Source organism: Leptonotus elevatus, chromosome 3, assembly GCF_054856555.1.
Source record: "Leptonotus elevatus isolate MCC_2025b chromosome 3, RoL_Lele_1.0, whole genome shotgun sequence".
NCBI lineage: Eukaryota > Metazoa > Chordata > Actinopteri > Syngnathiformes > Syngnathidae > Leptonotus > Leptonotus elevatus.
In genome coordinates, this window is record NC_141241.1 from 27,341,038 (window position 1) to 27,361,592 (window position 20,555).

The window sequence follows — 20,555 nt, forward strand, 5'->3', positions numbered from 1 at the left end:
TGTCTGATGCTAAAACAGGTTTGGCTTCCATCTTTCATTTTCTAGAGAATAAAAATATAAAACGGCTAAAGTTAAATCACACACTGTAGATTTTTTTCTGCAGGTGTCATGCATGATGCTTATGCTACTATGACTTTATGTACACCTGAACTAAAACTTCAGGTTAGAATTATTAATGATCTAAAAGATGAGATTAAGAAAGGCATGTTTGGGGTGGGGGGAACAAAATCATTTCAAATGATGTCACTGGTTTGACCTGTTGGGTGGAATCCAAAGGAAACGCCTTTTCAGAGCTCTGAAAGCGACTGAACAAACTTTGACGAGATTCTTGCCGACATCATGGCAGCAGGTGTCATACTCCTGATGCTGTTGGCAATACTAGGGTCAACTTCAGCTGAAGATTTTCATGGGGATAGTATTAGTTTTCTTAAGCCACACAAGGAACCCGATGGAAGTATTAAGGTACTGTGCTGCACTTTATGCTAATGTTATCATGGTTTGTGCTTTCTAATTTAAGGTTTTGTGTGACAATAAAATAAAACAGCTGACCCAAATGATCGGCTCATCAGCAAGGTCTGTAGAAGCCTGATAACGACCCTGATCATATGAGTCTGCTGTTTTTGAGGAGGGAGACAACAAACCGGCAGGACATCGGCTCTCAAGGACCAGAGTTCCTGCTCTATGCCATGGCCCAGATTTTAGAAGACGGGACATTGTTGTCACAAGTACTAAATAGCCTGTAGTTACTAACTAGCCGGAAATACCTGTAGCCCATTCAATGTTGCTGTCAGACTCTTGGCAACCTTCCTGACCAGTTTTTTGTTTCATGTCTTTTTGACAATGAGGGATGTCTAGTTCTCGGTATGTGGTTGTTGGGCCATATATTCACCACTTGATGACTTTGTCAATATTTGTGAAATGTTTTTGTAAATGTTTGAAGAATGACATCCTCCTGATGATTTGGAGTCAAACTAAGGCTGGTGGCCAGATGTGGCCATATCATTCCCGCCATATCACTGACGTATGGATGGATATATGGGAGGGACTAAACAGTTTACCAATACCAAATGAAAGTATTGTTGGTCTACTTTGTTTCAGGCTCTAGTTAAATCTGAACAAGAACTGCCCCCATCACCCGAACATTGTACAGAAATAGCAACAAGTATCAAGTCTCACATTAATTTGATAATTCTCCACAATTTCTCTCTGTAGGTTGCCTTTCATTACAGACGGAATGGCAGGAATAATTGTGTTCATCCATCAACCTTTACATGTGAGGCGTGTACAAGCGTCGTCAACAGTATTGTCACGCAAACAGACCGGGACAACAAAGGCAAGAGCAGGTGGTGTCAATCTGATAGACTGACAATGGTAAACGTCTTAATGAACATGTCCCATATTTCTCTGAGGTATGTGAACAAACGCTCACATTCAAGATCATTTTTAATCGCATTACAATTGGGGGTGGGAGGTTTATATTAACGGGGTATTTGACTCATTTAGCAATTTTCAGCTGGAAGAAGTTAATATGTTGTCAATTAATTTGATAATTATGCTTCATTCGAGGAAGGAGGGAAGTGGGACTTAATACCTTCATACCAGGAAGTATGCACGGGAACGCCTCTTTGAACTCATAACTCTGAGTTGCGAAGTTGGGGGCTGGTTTAAATCTGATGTCACTTGACAATGGCAAGCCCCGTTGACACAAAGACCATGAATGGCAAAACATAATTTTGATTTATTATATCATTAATGTAGTTATTCGAAGTGACTTTACGTATCCCAACATGATTTTGACTGACTGTGTTAACCAGAACAAAAATCTATCAGAACAAAAATTATTTCAACCAGCCATTTTTGTTGTTTACATCACTTCAAACACTTTGAGGTCAGAACTGGGAAAAACCAAGTGGGCTTCCCATCTTCCTCGAATGCGGGATTACTTTAAAAACACATTTTGACACTTGCTTTCGACTGAAAATGAAATGGCTCAGGTAACAACCAATCATGGCTCGGTTTGCGAATGTCACATGCCCAAACCCAGAAAACAGGTGAGCCATGATTGGTTGTTACCTGAGCTTTGAGCACCTGTGGTGTCATTTTCATCGACAGCACGTGTTAAAATGTGTTTTTTAAAAGTATTTATTGTGCATGAAAAATAGTGCTATCAAATTAATTATACACAAAATATTAACTTCTTACTTCTGAAAAATGGCCAACTTCAACAATTCCTTAAAGGGGAAGTCACCCCCCACCCCCCACCGAAAAATAATTCTGGTTAATATTGAATTAGTGGAATATGAGTTAAGCAGCAAAATCCAGCCGTTTTTATCCATCTCGGGGCGGCCATTTTGCCACTTGTTGTCGACTGAAGATGACATCATAGTTGCTCAGGGCTTAGGCAATGACCAATCACAGCTCAGCTGTTTTCTGAAGCTGAGCTGTGATTGGTTGTTACCTGAGACCTGAGCGACAGTGTTGTCATCTTCAGTCGACTGCAAGTGGCAAAATGGCCGCCCCGAGATGGATAAAAACTGCTGGTTTAGCTGCTTAACTCATATTCCACAAACACAATATTAAGCAAAATAACATATTTAGACTAGTGGGGCTGCATAGAACATATTATTGTTCAATAAAAGTGGGCATTGACTTACCTTTAAGGCAGCTTTTAATTTGGTGAAACTCAACTCAATCCTGGACATTTTGGCTTGGAAATCCCTTTCATTCGCATCATCATCATTTGTGTCACAAATCGAATAGCATCATACTACCTGTATGCTGAAAATAGGCTTTTTTGAGCTGTATTTATGCTGATTTGCAATAACAATACTTCTTTTCAGTAACACGGGTTGCTGCTGGGCAACTAACAATGACATTAGAACTAATTGGACAACCCATGCACACCTGGACCTCCGAACACGATCTGACACTGAAGCCCTTAACAACTGTCCCGTAACTACTACAGTGTCCTCCCTAAGGTAAATAACTGTTGCTTAAGACACAATATGCAATGTAACACATAACCACATCTATCATGACAGGTAAAATAACACCTAAAAAGATCTCCATATTATTATTATTATTATTATTTAGTAAATAATATTAAATCAATATTAATATAAGTAGCAAAAGAACAATTTAAAAGTAGTATTTTAAAAATAAAAGCATTTCATTTAAATTGATTATACAACAAATTTTGAATTAATTACTGTATATGAGTGAAGTCAGCGAATCGATGAATAGTGTACAATGTAGAATTTCTAGTTATTTCAATGAGCGCTCGATCAAGGACTGAATTTAACTATGAATTATGTCTGTTTGTATGCAGAGTGCCCCAGAACTGTTTCTCAAATATTCATCTTTTAGCGTATGATCCAGATGGAGATCGTGTGAAGTGTCACTTGTCTGCAGATGCCGCGGTTCATAACATTACTCTAAATGAGGTAATTCCTGAATTATGTGATATGGTATACCTGCTGTATTTGTTAAAAGAGCAACATATTTGTAGCCTCTTATGTAAGCATAGTACCAACTCACAGCATTGAAAATTATGTATACAGTCGACCGTCATTATGCGAGGGACATATGAATGGGACAGGCCTACGAAAAACTGTATATCATTGCCAGCCAGTGTACGTTTTCCAAACAAAAAAAGGGGAGGGTGTATAGTCCCTATGGGAGTGTGTTGTTTGTGGAAAGTCGACCGAGACTAAGTTCACAATAAAAAGTCAAAAAATAACATTTTAACATGATAATGATCTATGTTTCACTTTCTGTTTACCAGAATACTTGCACGCTCGAAAAGACAGGGCATGTCAGTGTTGGCGTCTACGTGTTTGAATTAATGCTCGAGGATTTCCCCAACAAAAACATCAGTTTGTCCGATGCAAATGGAACATGGACATACTGGGAGAACTCAGATGAAAATGCAGTACCTCTTTGCAAGCTGAAACTGCAGTTCTTACTAGAAAGTAAGTGATTGTTTATTTTGTATAATAGTGAAACACATCTGAATACATAAAATAGGGCTGTCAAAATGAGTGAGTTAATTTTGAGTTAGAGTTCCTTTAACACCACTCATTTTTTTAACAAACGATTAATGACCGCCCCTGACTTGGAAAGCCTGTACTGGGGGAATTTCAGTCGCAACGCATCAGACACATCCACAGCAAATTTTGCAGTAATAAATTTAATAATAATGCATATATTTGTGGCGACTAGGGTCAAGTTGTAGTTTACAATTTAAAACATTTGCAGAATTTCACAAGTTACTTCATGTTAAAGTTTATATAGCTCTTAATATGAAAAGAAAAATGCACTGACCTGTCACCAACGTCTTACAAATGCAATTATGCCATCTAGTGGCAGAACAATTACCTCAAGACAAATCAGTACCACACTTTGCAGTACGCTACATCTTTTTTTTTATATATTAACTCAATTTTATGAATTATTATGAAATTACTGTATCAATGACTAAAAGATGCAGCCAAGTTTCTATTAGTTTAATGTTAAAAGACTATGAAAACTTCTATTGTACATTTAGAACACAAATTTGCGATTAATCGTGAGTTAACTATTGAAGTCATGCGATTAATTACAATTCAAAATTTTAATCGCCTGATACCCCTGAAATAAATATAAATGATAGTTCTTCAGTGAAGAAAAATAACTTCTGACCTCAAATTAAGATCACAGTGTGAGGAAGCATGCATGCTTTCTGTTTTCTGAAGCTTAGCTGTGATTGGCTGTTACCTGAGCCATGAGCAACTGTAATGTCATTTGCAGTTGACAGCAAGTGGCAAAATGACTGCCCCCTGAGATGGATAAAACCAGGTGAATTTTGCTGCTTAATTCATATTCCACTAACGCAATATTAATTAGAATGTCGTTTTTAGGCTTGTGGGGGCACATACAACATATTTTAAAGAACATTTTTGGGTTGACGTCCCCTTTAAGAAATGTGTTGTCTCAGTGTCACACGAGATGACATACACACTGCTTCCTGCTCAGCCTGAAATATACAATACCTCGAAGTCGTCTCAGGTGGAACTGCTGCTCTTCTACTCGTTACGATGAACAAAGCTTTCTTTTGCAACAATAAAAGATGCATCTTGTCAAGGTGCGGTCTGCTTCACGTCTAGACCAGCAGCAAAGTCTCCATCTTTACTTCTTACACCAAGCACTTCCAAATACGGCCACTTTGGCCACCGAGGCGGCGTGGTCCTGCTGCGTGACCAGGGTTATTATAAGTTTTGAAAATTTCATTATAGTTAGTTTTTATTTCGTTTTGAGTTTTTATTTTTATTAGTTAGTTTTAGTTAGTTTTCAGGGTGGCTCTGTAAGTTTTTATCAGTTTTAGTTATTTAAAAAATGCTTAGTTTGAGTTAAATTTGAGTTAGTTTTAGTATTAGTTTTCGTTTAAAAAAAAAGTGTATATTTGTGTGCAAGATTTAATAAATACTATGGTAAAATGAAAAAAGTAACGCACTTCTTAACTAGCGTTACATTTCAACAAAAAGCATGCAAGGTGAGCCATTGGAGCCAAAACTCAAATATGCAAATTTGTCAGCTGAGTGACGTCATGTGAAGGTGCTTCTCTATTGGCTGCTGCTAGATGACGTCACTTCTGTGTGACACACTTTCAAATGTCCTTATTCCGGTTAATATCAAAATAAATATACTTAAAATCACATTGAAAATCAACACCAAAGGCTCATGTATTACATTAATTACTAAAGAAGAAAACTAAGTACATTTTCACAATAACTATAGTTAGTTTTAGTTAGTTTTGTAAATGTAATATGTAGTTTCTGTTAGTTTTAGTCTTTTAAGAAGCATTTTTGTTTTTATTTTGTTAACAAAAATTATGTACGGGACATTTTTGACAGTAAATTGGCTGACTTTGTCACATGCTGGATGAAGCCCAGAAAAATGACAAGCTAATCACAATCTTGCATGTGTTTCTAATACTAGTGGCACCCAAGTCACAATAATAGACTATTAGAAACCTATTTTAATATAATGTGTGTGTGTTGCTGGCTGCCTCATTAAGAGTGATATATGTATTTTCTGTAACTCAGTAATATGTTTGTTTGCCTCTTCCATGAACACTTCCTATTCCTTCACTTTTAACTTCACTCTCCTAAAATTGAGCGGACATTTTTGGAAAGTGGGGGCCGTCAACTACTGTACAATCATGGCAGAGGTGTTGTCTTGATTTGCCTTACAAGATGTGCAGTACACAAAAATCTCATCCGTCTTTGTTTCAGTCCTTCCTTCACTGCCAAATTGTGAACTTGGTCATGTGCAACCCAAGTTCTTGGACCCAACACCCAAACATGGTTATGTGCTTCATGCCACAGTTGGTGAAAAATTGGTTCTTCATGCCAAAGCGCAGGCTCACCATGCTACGTAGGTCTTCCTTCCATTTATAACTTATTATCTCTAACACTTCTAGATTACTAAAATATCATTTGCCAGTACATTCAGCGATAATTACGTCTCCATTTTTTCTTCCTGTTTGTTTTTTTGAAGCATTGACGACTTTCAGGTCAGTGGCCCCCACACCATGAAAAAACAGTTCAGTGATGGTGAACATGGAAAAGCTGAACTTACCATAACCTGGACACCACAACGGAGTGATGCGTACAGAGTTGTGCCAGTCTGCTTCACAGCAGAGACCAATGAATCGTGAGAGTTCAATGATATTGACAATGTTGGATTAGTTTTTGTTGTCAATTATAAAAACAGAAAAACCTGTCAAATCTCTTTCTTCTTTGTATTTCAGCCAATCAGAGATGAGGTGTGTTGTTGTCATGGTGAGCAAACCAACGTCCTTTCATGGTTTGTTAATCCTAATTATACTATATTTCACAAACCAATTTATATGTCCGATGCCCAGGGTTATATTGAAGTTGGAGTCTATCCCAGTTAACTTTGGATGACTAATGGTGTACACTTAGGATTGAGCATCACTCAGTTGCGGGACACATTGTCACAGATAACTCACAAGGAAAACATGGGGAGAAGATGCAAACTCCACACAGGAGGCCATTTTAGATAGATAGATAGATAGATAGATAGATAGATAATCCCAATGGGAAATTTAATTATCCAGCTGACATACAATACACTCAGCTGGATACAAAACACTCATGATGTTATTGATTTTACCTTTGTTTGTTTGTTTTTTGAAAAAAAAAAATTCTGTTCTATGTCTGCTTAAAATTTCAGTTTGAAAGATGTATTTGAACCTACCTATTGTTTTACATGATTTCATTTTATCACTGCAGCTGTTCCATAGTGTAACTCCTTTCACTGAGAAACAGTGCAGCGTCATTTTAGTTTAAACTAGTGAAGTCAGTAGTTTTCCAATCTTTTACTGGTTGTTGATATTTGATCCCAGGTAAAACGGCCATGACCTGCACAGCCAACCAGATGATGGTTGCTATTGAGAGATGGACATTGCCTGATGTGGATGTGAACTATCTCTCGTTGAATGAGCCATCCTGCTTGGTCACTCATAATGCCACTCACATCATTGGCTCGACGTTGTTCAGCAACTGTGGCACAACAATTGAGGTACTGATTTAAAAAAAAAAAAGATCACAATTATTATGCAACAATGGATATGAACTGTAACAATATGAACTGTTGCCCATTTTTCCCCTCATCTGTCATTTTCACATGACTTAATTTTCCCTTCAAAACAGGATGAAGAAAAGTACATTTTCTTTAGGAATATGATCCAAACCTTACGTGATCCATTGAAAATTGTATCCCGGGGACAGACGGTGAAGATTGAGTTTTCTTGCCAGTTCCCCAAAACAGCCACCATCTCCTCAAATTATAACGTTGAGAAGTCTGATTACATTTTCAGCGACTCCAGATTCGACAGCTTTAGTTATTCGTTTGACGTTTATACAGATGGCAAGTTCACAAGTAAGGTGCAGCCTAGTGCTTATCCAGTGCAGGTGGAGTTCCTTCAAAACATTTATTTGGGCCTTAAGGCAGAATCCAAACTAGCAAATGTAAGTTTGTTCCTGGACTCATGCAGAGCCACACCTGATGACAACCCTGACAATGCTGACTTCTATGACCTTGTCAAGGACGGGTGAGTACTGACACAGGCTGATATTTGCAAACACAAAAGTCATCGTGTATTTCAATGATTGAAATTGCCTCCGCAAAAGCTTCCTCACACTTGCTATTATTTGTCTGATCTAATTCTTTCACTTCTAGTGATCAAGGGGTGAAAATGGACTGGATGTAGACTATTTAGATGAGATCATGTCCAAAAATTAGCGGAACCATAACATGAGCACATTTTTAGGCGATGACAATGCAGGGAAAAGACAAGAAATAATAATGAGTAAATCATCAAGTGTCTGATTTGTTCTATATAAATATGCTTTTCTCACAGGTGTGTTACGGAGCCATCTTTAAGAATCGAAACAGTTGATAAACTGTCATACCACTTGGAGTTTCAAGCGTTCAGATTTGACGGCGACAATGATCAGGTGACTGAAAAACAGAATATATTCACGCCCAAAAAAATTAACAAAATAATCAATTTGCACAAATTTGATACAATTGTGTCTAATTTAATACAGATACAGACATAGAAGGTGCATGTTTTTTTCTTCTTCATTTCATTTAATTAATTATGGCCGCAAAATAGCTATTTCTATGTATGTATGTGAAAATACTATACTATATATACATTTCTATGCCGTATGAGATAAGTTGTAAGTATCTGTTGGAAAACAAATCTTGTTTTCCGCGGGTTCGTTTTGTTCCGGGTAGTGAGAATGTTGGTTATCCGAATACAGACTGGAGATCGGTGAACAGGTCCTTCGAAGGAATTTATTTTACAGAATATTACGGACACAAACAAGTTTACAGACAAATCGCTGCAGTCCTCTCGCATGTGTGTCGATTCTTGACAATTGCAATAGTCTTATACTATCAGAAAGGTGGTACCCCCAAACCCCTCCCCTCTCCCCTTTCTCCCCACCCCTGCCCCCAGCCAAGACAGACTTTTACAGCATTCAATACACATTGGCAGATGGCCTATTGATGTGGAAATATAGTAGGTCTCAGACCTGACGGCACCTAGCACAAGATAAGACTTACAAAGAAATCTTATTAACACATTTGCTTCACCCCAGACAAATGGCTCATTGCGTGTGGAAAGAAAGGAAGATCTTCAGACATTCCGTCACCTTAAAACCTTATTCAAACACTCATCAAGCTTTACTGAGGAAATTAAAGCAGTTATGACTAAATCTAAACAGTTATAACTAAATCAAAACAGTTATAACTAAATCAAAACAGTTATAATTAAATCTGGGCAGAAGACTGTCAACATATCCTTCATGCGAGAGTAATTAAGTCCCACCCCCACCAATGCTTTATAGTTAACCATATAGATTCCGTAAGATTAGTGGCAACTGGCAAGGCACATGAAGCTTCTCAACTAACCTGAACTTAGTTTATTGGTAGCAATATGCCACGAGAGGGCCCCCAAAGAGTACTTTCATATGTGCTTTGGCAATTTGCTTGCTTTGTGAGGTCAGGTTAAATTTTTCATCATATAACCAGGGTTTTAAATTAACACCTGCCAACCAGCCAAATGCAGGTTAAAATTCATTTGGCTGCTAATGCAAATTTCAAGGCTCGAAGTAAGCTACAAGATGTTGTGCAGTCGTGTGTTCTTTTGCGGAAAACTGCTCTGCAAATGTCTTTTGCGCACAGTTAGAGGCACTATTGTTGTCGGACCTCAACACAATAAAAGTGTCTTAGCCATTGAAATGTGTCGTGGCTTTTATTTTGGAGGTGCCGCGGGAAGCATCTCACGACGTGTCTTTATTCTGGACCTTTACAATGAACAAATTAGCATTTTAGCCCAATTCTCTCGCCTGGAACTCATTCGGCTTTGACAACTTTGACAAGAGTGACATTAATCAAAATAACAGTAGAGAATTTCTGGAAAACGGCCGCCATGAGGAGCGATTTGTTGACAATTCTGTTCCACCAAGAACCATTAACATCGCTACTCCATAAGCACCATATGACAGCAAAAAATCGCGACATAGTGTAATTAATAGTGCCAACTATGGGTTAGATGCCAAGGACTTCCGGGTTTCGCACATCAGCGCAGTTTCCGGCCACTGCTGGCCGCATTCCAGCAACTCACACGGTCGCACCCCCACTCCTGCGACCCCCAACCGCACTGTCGCCGATGTGCGGGAGCGTGCAGGGCGTCTCGGCTCTCTGAAATGCTTCGGACAATTCAAACAGACACACTATACACTTGCACCCGTCGACGGGAACACGCAACTGAGGGGCACAAAGGCGGAAGCGCAAGAACTCGAACGCGGCCCACACAGCACAAACTGGAACCGGAAACAAAGCTGATTCACGGAAAAACACGGAAGTCGTAATTCCCGCCTCCTCCGTGGCATATACTCCATTGTACTTCTCCTATTTCACGAGTGCTAAACGCGTGAAAAGCGTTAAAAGAAATATCCATTCCGTATGGATGTGGCAGTAAGTAAATGAACCTGACTATATGTTTCAGAATCAGTTTATTTTAGGGGTGCACCGATCACAATTTTCAGGCCGATCACCGATCTTTTAAAAAGTCTGACCTGCTGATCCCGAATTTTGCCGATACCGATTTTTTTCCATTACAAGCAACATATACCTAGTGTTCCAATCTTGTTTTATTGAAAAACATTGAACAATATCGGTGAAATAATACAAATGGGTTGTTTTAACTGCACATGAAGTAGTTCTCAAATAAAAATGAAAATCCTATTAGTCATCTCAGTAGAAGAAGACAGTGGCTGACTTTTTCAGACCTTTGAAAGGCAGATGAGATTGGTGGAAAAGATTAGTTTATTTTTAAGGGATCGGCCGATCACCGATCTTCCAAAATTAAGGAAATCGGGGCCGATAAATTGGCAGGCCGATCGATCGGTGCACCCCTAGTTAATTTAATATAACATAACATGCTGCCATAGACATACTGTTTTTACTTTATGTTTAGGGGGTATCTGGGAAAATTTTCACTGAGAAAAAAAAGTTGGCTGGTGGAAATTGTGTTTGGCTGGTAACTTTTAGAGTCAACAGCCACATTGGCTGGTCATCAAAAAAGTAAATTTAGAGCCCTGCATATAACTGAAGGTAGATTAAAAACAAAAACAATGAATCAGGAATATGCTGGGGAACACTGCTTTGCATACTTTAACATATTCAGTATGGGCACACCTCTCTGTACTACATCAAAAAATGTGAATACATTGCTGCCTTGAAATATGTCTTTGATTCATTCAGTGAGTGCTCGTAACTCAAAACATCTCTCAAATAATCTTCTTCCAGGTGTACATCACCTGCACGGTCCTAATGTGCGACGTAAACGATCCTGTCTCCAGATGTGCCATGGGTTGTCTGAACGAGCAGTTTCGCAGGCGCAGACGAGCCGTGGGTGTGCAGACCTCCATCCAATCCTTGACTCAGGGTCCTTTTCAGTTTGTCAATGAGGCTGTTCCCAGTGGAGCTGTTCACCACAACAACAGTCAGATGAAGATAGCGGATGCTGAGAGGATTCAAGCTGATGTGAGAAACAATACCAACGTGGTTGATGTGATGGAAAAGAGCGACGCTCCTATGCCAGGTGGCAACATATAGAACCAGGATATTTTCCTACCTGCTAACTGTATTATCTAATATCTCAATTCATGTCTTCTGACAGTTTCTGGGGACACCAAACTGAGCGGAAGACGAATGGAAATCAAGGAGATGCTGAGTACCAAGATCAGCACGATGGTCTTTGGTAGTGTGTGCGCTTTGTTTGTGGTAGTGTCGGCTGTGGTTGTCACATACTACGCACGCAAGAGCAAAGGAGATGACCAGAAGCCTCTTCTGATTTCTTAATGTATTAATTATAATCACATTGTATTATATGCATAATTCCCAAAAACAGGTTATGACAATTATGTTATCGTGATGAATGACAATATGTTACACCATTAACATGCGTGATTTGAAATTTGGGATACTTGATGAACCTTACATTGTAATGCATTAGGCATAATCCCACCTGTGAGAACAATTTGTGCTACAACTCAAATTTTTCCAAAAAGTGCTTCTTGTTTGATTCTATGCCTGCTTTGTATATGTGATTTTTTTTTTGATGTAGAATAAAATTAAAGCGGTTCACTTGGTTCCTTCGATCCAGAAAAGATTGTGACAAATGTCATCAGCAACAAAGTCGTCATTCCAAAAGCCCATGGCTGTGTTGTCTTTGCTATCAAACATCTAAATAAAATATGTATATTGTCGACGTGTATGAATTGTGCTTGCCAAAAAGGACCACATTTCTGCATTAAGAAAGCATAGGTTTATTGAATTCACTGAATTTGTTTGTATAAATGGCAAACGGCCAATTAAAGCTGCATGTGAACATAAACCAGACATTTAGACGGCATACAGATTGAAATCAGACACGGTGGTAAAAACAAACTTCCATTCAGTTTGTTTTCTCCAGTTTTTTTGAAATTTTTATAACACTGTCTACTTCAACATTGTGAGAAGTTCTCAGTAGTTAATATATGTTTGTTTGCTTTGTGAGGTCAGGTTCACAACATTTTGCTTACTTTAAACAAATAGACGGCGTGTAAGTGCAACCTAACGTCCATTATTTGGTCGCATTAAGAGCACAAGTGTTCTCATGTACAAATACTTGCGCGTTTCATACTGAAACGGCCAAACCCAGGGGAAAAAAAGTCACACGCACAAAAAATAAATAATCCAGATGCATGAATCTTTGCGTATACATGAAGGGCTATGCTCGTTCTCACGGACATTTATTTACTAGCCCTATTGGGATGAAAACTGAAAGAGAGAAACAAAGAGGCCGGCTTGGAGTACAGCCCCAACTCTAGCTCAGGCGGATTTATTACCTGGTTTATCTGTATGACGTCAATTTGGTCGATAATTGCCCATAATTATTGGCCACCGACATTATCGTGCATCCCTAATTACTAGTTGTGTTGAAGTGGAATAAAATGAATGAATGAAGCTGTATGAAATGATAAAATGTAATCATCTAATGATTACTAATCATCCATACTAAATTTGCACTGGTGCTACCAACTTTTTCAGTTGGTCGTGCCACACAGGTTTTGGTCGCACCTTTTTTGGAGGAAGATATAGCACGACCGTATTTGCTGATGTATAGTTGTCCCAATTTGCATTGCGTAGTTTCAGATGACGTAAAGATCTACAGCGACTCAACATATAGCTGAAAAATATTTTACTACTAACAAGATTTGGTTCAATTATTTTATATTACTTTAACCGTATAAAGCTAAACATATTATATTAAATACAGGAATTTTGAGCCCTCTATTTCATGAGTATAATTAATCATTAATAATAATAATAATAATAATTAATAATCATTAAAACCCTGACGTATATGATCTGACATGCAGTGCATGGATAATCCATTAGAGGGCAGTGTCACCCAGCTGATGGCTTTTCCAGCGACCTTGCAAGATTGCCCCAATTGAGAAAGGAGAGACCTATACTTAATAGTGGGAAATCTTTTTTGATTTTTGGAAATGTTTAATGTTTGATATGTCTGTTTATTATTATAATATTTTTGACAGTTATATGTATATATGTATGAATTTAAAGCATTGTGACCAGATGTATCAAATATGACACAAATCAAAATGTCATATATGGAAGTTGATTTTTTTTTGTGTGTGTGTGTTCAAAAGGACCAATAAATACTCTATTTACAAAGAATCAGCCATGTTTAACATCATATAGTATAGAAAAACTTTTTTTTGTCCATGTCAAAGCCAATACAAAGACCAAAGCATACAAGTTTTGAATAAAATGTTGATCTTTATCTGAAAAGGATAATATGCTTCAGTATTTTATTGAAAGTAAGCAATAAATAATACTGTGATAAAAATAGTTTATAAGTACTCAGACTGTACATTGTTACATGATTAGACAATTCAAAAGGGAAGAACAGGACTAATAGCAACATGATTTCCACAGAGCATGAATGAGAGAAAATACTAAAATTAAAACCTAGCTTGCAGTTTAGAGTTCGACTACGCTAAGTGTTTATATATATAAAAAAAGCTTGTTTCTTCCAAATTGCCATGGAGCTTAATTAATGTGAAACTAGTGTTGTGAGAGCAGACAAGACTTACAGGGGGGAAAACTATAGCTGAAGCTATAATGGTGAAGAGACAACATAAATGTGTAATAAATAAGAACACAGAAGAAGACAGAGTCTATAGTTAATAAACAATAAGGCTTGATATAAAGTCTTTGTAAAAAGATTTTTTTAAATGTTGGAGCCTGTCTAGCGGGGATTAACAGAGGCTTCAGTTTTTTCAGTTCTTCGCTACATTAAAACTCCTCCTGTGCAGAATCAGATAGGTGTCTCCAAAGGTGAGGAAGGGCTTTGATGTGGTTGAAGGGACAGTTTCAAAGTTGGCAGGGACGGGAAAGTTAGTTCTTGCATGCACGGTGAATGAGACACAACCTGGAATTTTGTTTTCACTTGCATTTTAAAGTGGCCCTAGTGATTAAAATTTTCCTGCTACTAATATGGCTTTAGCTTCTTCAATTCAAAACTTTACATTTGGTGTGTGCGCGGTATCTGCTGTCAACATCATCTGGTTTGCCAGCAGTTATTTTCATGGTGACGGTCACAGTGTTGAGCAGTTTGCAAAATGGTCTCCAGCAGTTTCTGATATTCACACACATTGACCTACATAACAGCTGCATTTACATTTAAAAAGGAAAAAACAAGTAATAAGCAACAAAGAATTGAAAAGTTAAAAAGGGTAACGATATAGAATTAAATTATATCACAAGTCACTTAACCATTGATTATATTTCAAATCAACAAGGAAAAAACATACATCTGGTCAAATAAAGATTATAAAAAAGATTAGATAAAATGTCTGTTGGTAGAAATATACAAATTCCAGACGGTTGAAAACATTCCGTTACATACATCTGAGAGCTGATGAGCCCAGTGAGGAAATGTCAAAAGTTGACTGAAAGAGATTGAGGCAAAAAGATTAACATTATATTCTAAAATCATATAAATGTCCCATTGGTTTACATAAATATAAGAAACGTGGATACATCTACACAGTTTCATCTCGGGATACTGAAATTGGTGAGCAAGATCATATTTTTAGTGTCCTTAGAAATCTGTTAGTTCATCATCCTGGTCTTGAAAGCAGGGAATTCCCCTTCGTCTTCTGACCAGCGGTTACCTATAGAAATAATGAGGATAAACTGAGATGGGGAAGAGGGACATGAACAGACACAATAGGGGAAGCAGAAGAGAGGACAGGGATGGAAGGAAAAGAAGAAAGGGAAAAGGCGTGAAACGTGCGTCATTCCAGCGGAAAAGTTCAATAAAGCTGTGCTCTGCGTGTGAAGACGATGGCTTTTCGAGATGCATCAACCTGCACGATGTCAGCTTACCGTTGCGTGAGGTTTATGTTAGCAAGAGTAGGTCCTGACAGTAGCAGTGTCCAGCCTCTGTATAGACTGGCTTCCTGTATGCGCATGTTGGCAAAAATCACATGCAAAGGGCATGCCGTTAGTCACAGCATCTCATACTGCACAGCAGACAGGCCATTCAAGAAGTAAGACATGACACAATCCTATTACGCCACAAGAACATTTGAAGCGCAAACACATGCGTCGACAACTGTTACTTACCGTCCATTGGGCTCCTCTTTGGCTGTGTGGAGGCAGATAATGCGTTGCTGCTGGTCACCCTGAAATTGGCAGGCAGAGTGTCTGAAACGCCCAAAGGCATCCCCCTCATGTCTTTGGGCCGGAACTTCTTTCTCCATGAGGGAGCTCGCCGGAAGTTCTTGTCGTCATCCTGGAACAAGGAAGATTCAGGAGAGAAAAAAGTTGGCTTCGCTCATCATCACTTGGTTCAGCAGAAATGCTCTGTCCATCACCTCTTCCATCCTCCTGTCTGTACCAATGGTCAGCAAACTGTTGTATTCCCGCTCAAGAGTTGCTCTGGCCTAGAAGAGAGGAAAAAAGGCAAATCGGAAATAGCAGCCATTTAGCTCATCATCTTATTGCATCAATCAAATCAGACTCCCAGCTCAACTGTTTCACTCTGCACATTTTACTCTTACTTACATTACTCACACAGTAACACCAATTACTGCAATGATCGCGTCTTTGAAGCTTGGTAAGGTAGTGTTGTCATGAGCTCTATAGCCCAGATTGTTCAGTTCAGTGACACCAACCCCCCAAATAATTTTCTCCTCGGATCTGTACAATTCACATTATTCAATTCACCTTATATTGGTTTCAAAATGGTGAGTGGTTTTCATGCCTGATTAATTGACGACGATATTGAGCTATAACTAGCTAGCATTATAAATATGAAATGTAGATTGAGTTAGATATCTTTTTTTCAAGCACTCATTAAAAAATTGTGTTAATTAAAATATTTTTTCCAATTTTAATTTTGGCCATTCCTTTAGTTTTTGTTATCTATTATTACATTGAAGGGGACTGCATTACGTGTTTCCTGAAAAACCACTTGTCCTTTTATACTTACATTTTATATTGTCACTTTTGATTATAGATTTGATTAATCTCTCTCTTGTACTGATTTGGTAAGTGCTGACAGCCTCTGCAAATGTGTTGACATGAACAGACATAATTACCACCAGGCTTGTTCCCATCACTAGTGGTCAATTAGTTTTGCAACATATCAGGAACTATGAAAAAAAATTATAATAATAAAAACTACACAGAGAGAGTTTGGAAGTATTCATTAGACTTTGAAGCAGTTTCTGAAAAAGGATTGTTTATTTTTATTTTTATCCCCCATTAAGAGTTGTTTCAATCTACTACTACTAGGCCCACAAAAATGCTGCATGGCAAAATTACAATTGAATGTGTTTACAAGTTCACGATCAGTAATAATTTGAACAAGTATGACAACATAAATAGTTAAAATGGGCAAAAGTGGGACCCATAGGCAAGTACACTTAACAAGGGAGATTCAATTAATGCATTTCTGTTAGTGCACTTATTTTGAAACCTATTCACATCACTTCCGGCGCCCTCCTTAGCAGGGTGACACTTTACGATCGTAACACATTAACAATCAGAGTAATCAGAGCAAGCTTTCCCATCATACTTAGTTGCCGTTACAATGCTATGCTTCATTAATGTGTTATTTTGGACAGACACAATAATGTAACATGACATGACATGTAAGATAGTTAGTGTTGTTTCTAGTCGTGTATTCAATTATTGCCACTATTGCTAATCAATTATTACTCACTCCATTTATAAAGCTATTCTTCTTTTGTTGGTTTCAAGGCCTGTGTACTAGTACAATGTTAGTGTGCTATTGTACCTGAGTGTTCTGTGTGGGAATTTGCAGCAGTAGTGCCAGGGTGTTGTGATCAAAGGTTTCATCCAGGGAGAGCAATGCGCCATGGACACCACTTTCATAGATGTTGGCACTGTACTCTTTCAGCCCAATAGCCTGAACCCAATTGATCAAACGCTCGTTACTCCACACCAGAACATCTGAAAACAGGGGTAGGAAATTTACTATGCAATTTATTTTGTGGCGTACTTGTATCTCAAAGGTAAATATCAAAGGTATACATATTTAATGTTGCGTTTTGTTACCATTAAACTCCAGCTGAGAGTCTTCCCTTCTCCTCTCCAGCTCTTTCCGGTCATAGTTGAGCCTCCTTAAACACATTACTCCACACTGAAAACTGTTCCTATCGACCAAAAATTGAACGTAGTTGATCAAGTTATTTGCAGCTGTTTGCTTTTTCAAAGTGCATGCTGGATTAAGGCTACAATGAGCACACTGTTTTTCTATTTGTGTATATTACCTGTGGAAACTGTCAACCATTTTCAGCTGTCCGCGGAGGTCTTTCTTGGTAAGGTGATCAAGCATGCGGGCGTCCACCAGGGACTCCATGAAATATGAACGATACTGTGGTAGGCCCAAGCTGGGTAGCCACTCATTACCAATCCATTCATGATTCATGTCTCCATATGCCAATGTCTATAATAATAAAAAACACAGTAAATACAATCATATTCTTTAACACAAACAAACATACGCAAATTAAGAAAAACTACCAATACACACAAAAATTAAAGAAAATTGTCATTTTTCAGGATATGGTAGCATCACTAACTGAAAAAATAACGAAGTAAGTTATTAAATGAAATAATCAAAATGTAGCATACATTTAAAAAAATATACATGTTGTCTATATAATACAATGATTACTGCTGTATTGGGTACCTACCTGTCTCTCACTATTAGAAGACAATTTGATTACATTACATTTTGTACACCAAGTAGGCCTTGATTTATTTATTTTGTGATTATTTAAGCCTAACAAAAAAGAGGTATGGGTATTGTCATTTTTCCCCAATTTCTATATTGTAACATTTGCAGTTTTGGAGTATAATTGTTATTCCTCATTGTACAGTGGACCATAACCCAAATAGTTGGCACTAATTACAATTGCATTGAAAATAAAAATATATATTTTTTTTTTAACCCCCCCAAAATACTTGATTAAGTGGGGATATTATGACACCATTAGGTGTTTTCAAGTTTTGGCATGCTGGGGTGCAAATACCCAAGTAGACAGCCACTTCTGCGCACTGCACATGTATAAATACATCAATGACTGTAACATTAGTAATTTACCAAGGGTTTAGGGTCATTGCCCTGCTGAAAGATGACCCGTCCTACAATTTGAATGTCAAGGGCACCATGGTACCAGGTTTTTATTCAGTCGGTCCCTGTACGTTTCTGCATTTACCTTTCCTTCAATCGTGACTATTCTCCGACTGTAGAAAAACATCCCTAAATCATGATCCTTCACTCACTATGATTGTATCAGTCAGGTGATAAGCAAAAAAGGTAGCTGAAATGCACCCATACTGCTGAATTAAACAAGCATGGAGGGTCTGCAATGTTTCTTCCTCTCCTCCAGTCCGCTCTCGTGACACAGTAATTGAACAGAACTAGGATTAGCAGTAGCCACAGTTTTGCTCACTTTGATCAATGACCGTCACTGGCAGAAGTAGTCACATGACACAGTTGGAGCAAGCTTGCTGAAGAAATTTATCCTCAACCTAGGCTAACATTATTTTGAATGATCTTCACATAATAATATGAATTATATTGGATATCACTGTGAGCTCAGAGCTGTTATTTGGGATGGGGACACACCCTTTGGAAGTTGAAAGGACCATCTCAGAGCTCTTTCATTTCAAAGGAGACACAGTGAAGTGTCTTAAGAGTTTCACAGTTTTGGTATTTATTTATACTACTGTATATCGGCTTAGTTGTTGAGCATAAGAGGGTGACATATTCAAACCTGGGCCCAGCTGCTTTCGTCATCCTCCTGGTGTTAACATGGTTAGTGAGCATGGTGAGAAGAAAAGAAAGGCTGGGTTAGTGAGACGGCAATGCTGGGGTTAGACAGCTGGAAGTCAAATCTTAATAGAAAAATCTAACTAAAGGAAAATTACAAGATTCATTCTGAAGAGAGAGACACATCACACCATACTGTTCTCCTAAATCCACCACAAGGACATTCCAGGAAAACTTGGACTGATGGATAAGACATTGTTCCAAGTAGCTCACGATCTTTAGTTTTTTCTTTGTCTGCGTAGTGTGGCTAATCACAAAAAGCCAGAACATTATCATCAATTTGAAGATATTGATATATGGCCAACTTGGGCCAACTTGGAACAGGCCCAATAGTCACCAAAGCTTGTGAGAAACAAACCAGTGTTCAGCCAATTTGGAAAGACTAACCGTGGGAGGTGTAGCTGCCAAACTTTCCATTTCTTCATGTGTGACCCAAACGTTTCCTGTGGTCTGATCATTTGACACCCCAATCACAAGTGAGTCAAGTGTGCAGAGAAGGGACAGTGGTACAGGACAGAAGAAAAAAGATCAGGAAGCAACGGTTGTTACAACAAAAATAAATGCTTAAAATGTTAATCCGTGTGAGTACATGCTCAGTGGGATTAAGACAGTGTATGTATTACTTATGTTTGAGACAAATACCGTTCTGGAGGTGGGAGGAGCAGAAGGACTGGTGAGCGACATGATTTCCTGGATGGCAAGACGAAGTTTTAAACGATGTAATGGGTTGCTGATGCCAATCTCCCTCTGGATTTCAGTGTCGGAAAGAGCTGACATAATGGCTCCGCTCTTTACGTTTGCACGACAAGCGGCTACATACCACGCAGGCATGCCCACCCACAGCTGGCCAAAGGACATGAGACAGAAAACTGATTAATCACATAAAAAACAACAACATTAACAATATAGTAAAGTTAATAGTTGAAATTGTTCAGATCATTGCTGTACCTCAAGCCAAACGACAACGGTTGGTCCATCCCATTGCGCAAAAGGCAGGCCCTGCCTGCGCGCTTCATCTAACAGTTCGTGCCTG

General features: G+C 38.3%; 2 protein-coding genes across 13 annotated transcripts in view; one reads left to right on the plus strand and one right to left on the minus strand.

The window, feature by feature from the left end:
- Window positions 1-310: 310 nt before the first annotated feature.
- LOC147178080 (uncharacterized) lies at window positions 311-12,350 on the plus strand. Its single transcript, XM_086072473.1, has 13 exons — window positions 311-462; window positions 1,213-1,409; window positions 2,841-2,978; window positions 3,329-3,443; window positions 3,785-3,971; window positions 6,273-6,414; window positions 6,538-6,693; window positions 6,791-6,846; window positions 7,409-7,584; window positions 7,716-8,116; window positions 8,426-8,522; window positions 11,389-11,683; window positions 11,762-12,350. Exons 1-13 carry the CDS (start codon window positions 340-342, stop codon window positions 11,941-11,943), a joined length of 2,265 nt encoding a protein of 754 aa, XP_085928599.1. The 5' UTR covers window positions 311-339; the 3' UTR covers window positions 11,944-12,350.
- A 1,594-nt stretch (window positions 12,351-13,944) lies between these two features.
- Window positions 13,945-20,555, minus strand: part of ppfia1 (PTPRF interacting protein alpha 1) — a 60,716-nt gene continuing 54,105 nt past the window's right edge. For 4 of the 12 annotated variants that reach the window (XM_086072471.1, XM_086072465.1, XM_086072464.1 and 1 more), the window contains 10 exons: window positions 20,471-20,552; window positions 20,165-20,365; window positions 19,910-19,972; window positions 19,467-19,493; window positions 17,955-18,130; window positions 17,740-17,837; window positions 17,459-17,634; window positions 16,032-16,100; window positions 15,781-15,949; window positions 13,945-15,326 (listed from right to left, as the gene is read on the minus strand). In XM_086072471.1, the coding sequence (XP_085928597.1) occupies window positions 15,265-15,326; window positions 15,781-15,949; window positions 16,032-16,100; window positions 17,459-17,634; window positions 17,740-17,837; window positions 17,955-18,130; window positions 19,467-19,493; window positions 19,910-19,972; window positions 20,165-20,365; window positions 20,471-20,552 (1,123 nt within the window). In that variant the 3' untranslated portion in view covers window positions 13,945-15,264. Of the gene's footprint in view, window positions 15,349-15,540; window positions 15,615-15,780; window positions 15,950-16,031; window positions 16,101-17,458; window positions 17,635-17,739; window positions 17,838-17,954; window positions 18,131-19,466; window positions 19,494-19,909; window positions 19,973-20,164; window positions 20,366-20,470; window positions 20,553-20,555 lie in introns of all 12 variants that reach the window. The other 8 variants (XM_086072472.1, XM_086072461.1, XM_086072470.1 and 5 more) reach the window with 6 other exon arrangements.

Coding starts and splice junctions, on each gene's coding strand:
- LOC147178080 (XM_086072473.1), top strand. CDS start 340: ATGGCAGCAGGTGTCATACTCCTGATGCTGTTGGCAATACTAGGGTCA. Junction 6,847..7,408: donor CAAACCAACGTCCTTTCATG/GTTTGTTAATCC, acceptor ATTTGATCCCAG/GTAAAACGGCCATGACCTGC. Junction 11,684..11,761: donor GAGCGACGCTCCTATGCCAG/GTGGCAACATAT, acceptor GTCTTCTGACAG/TTTCTGGGGACACCAAACTG.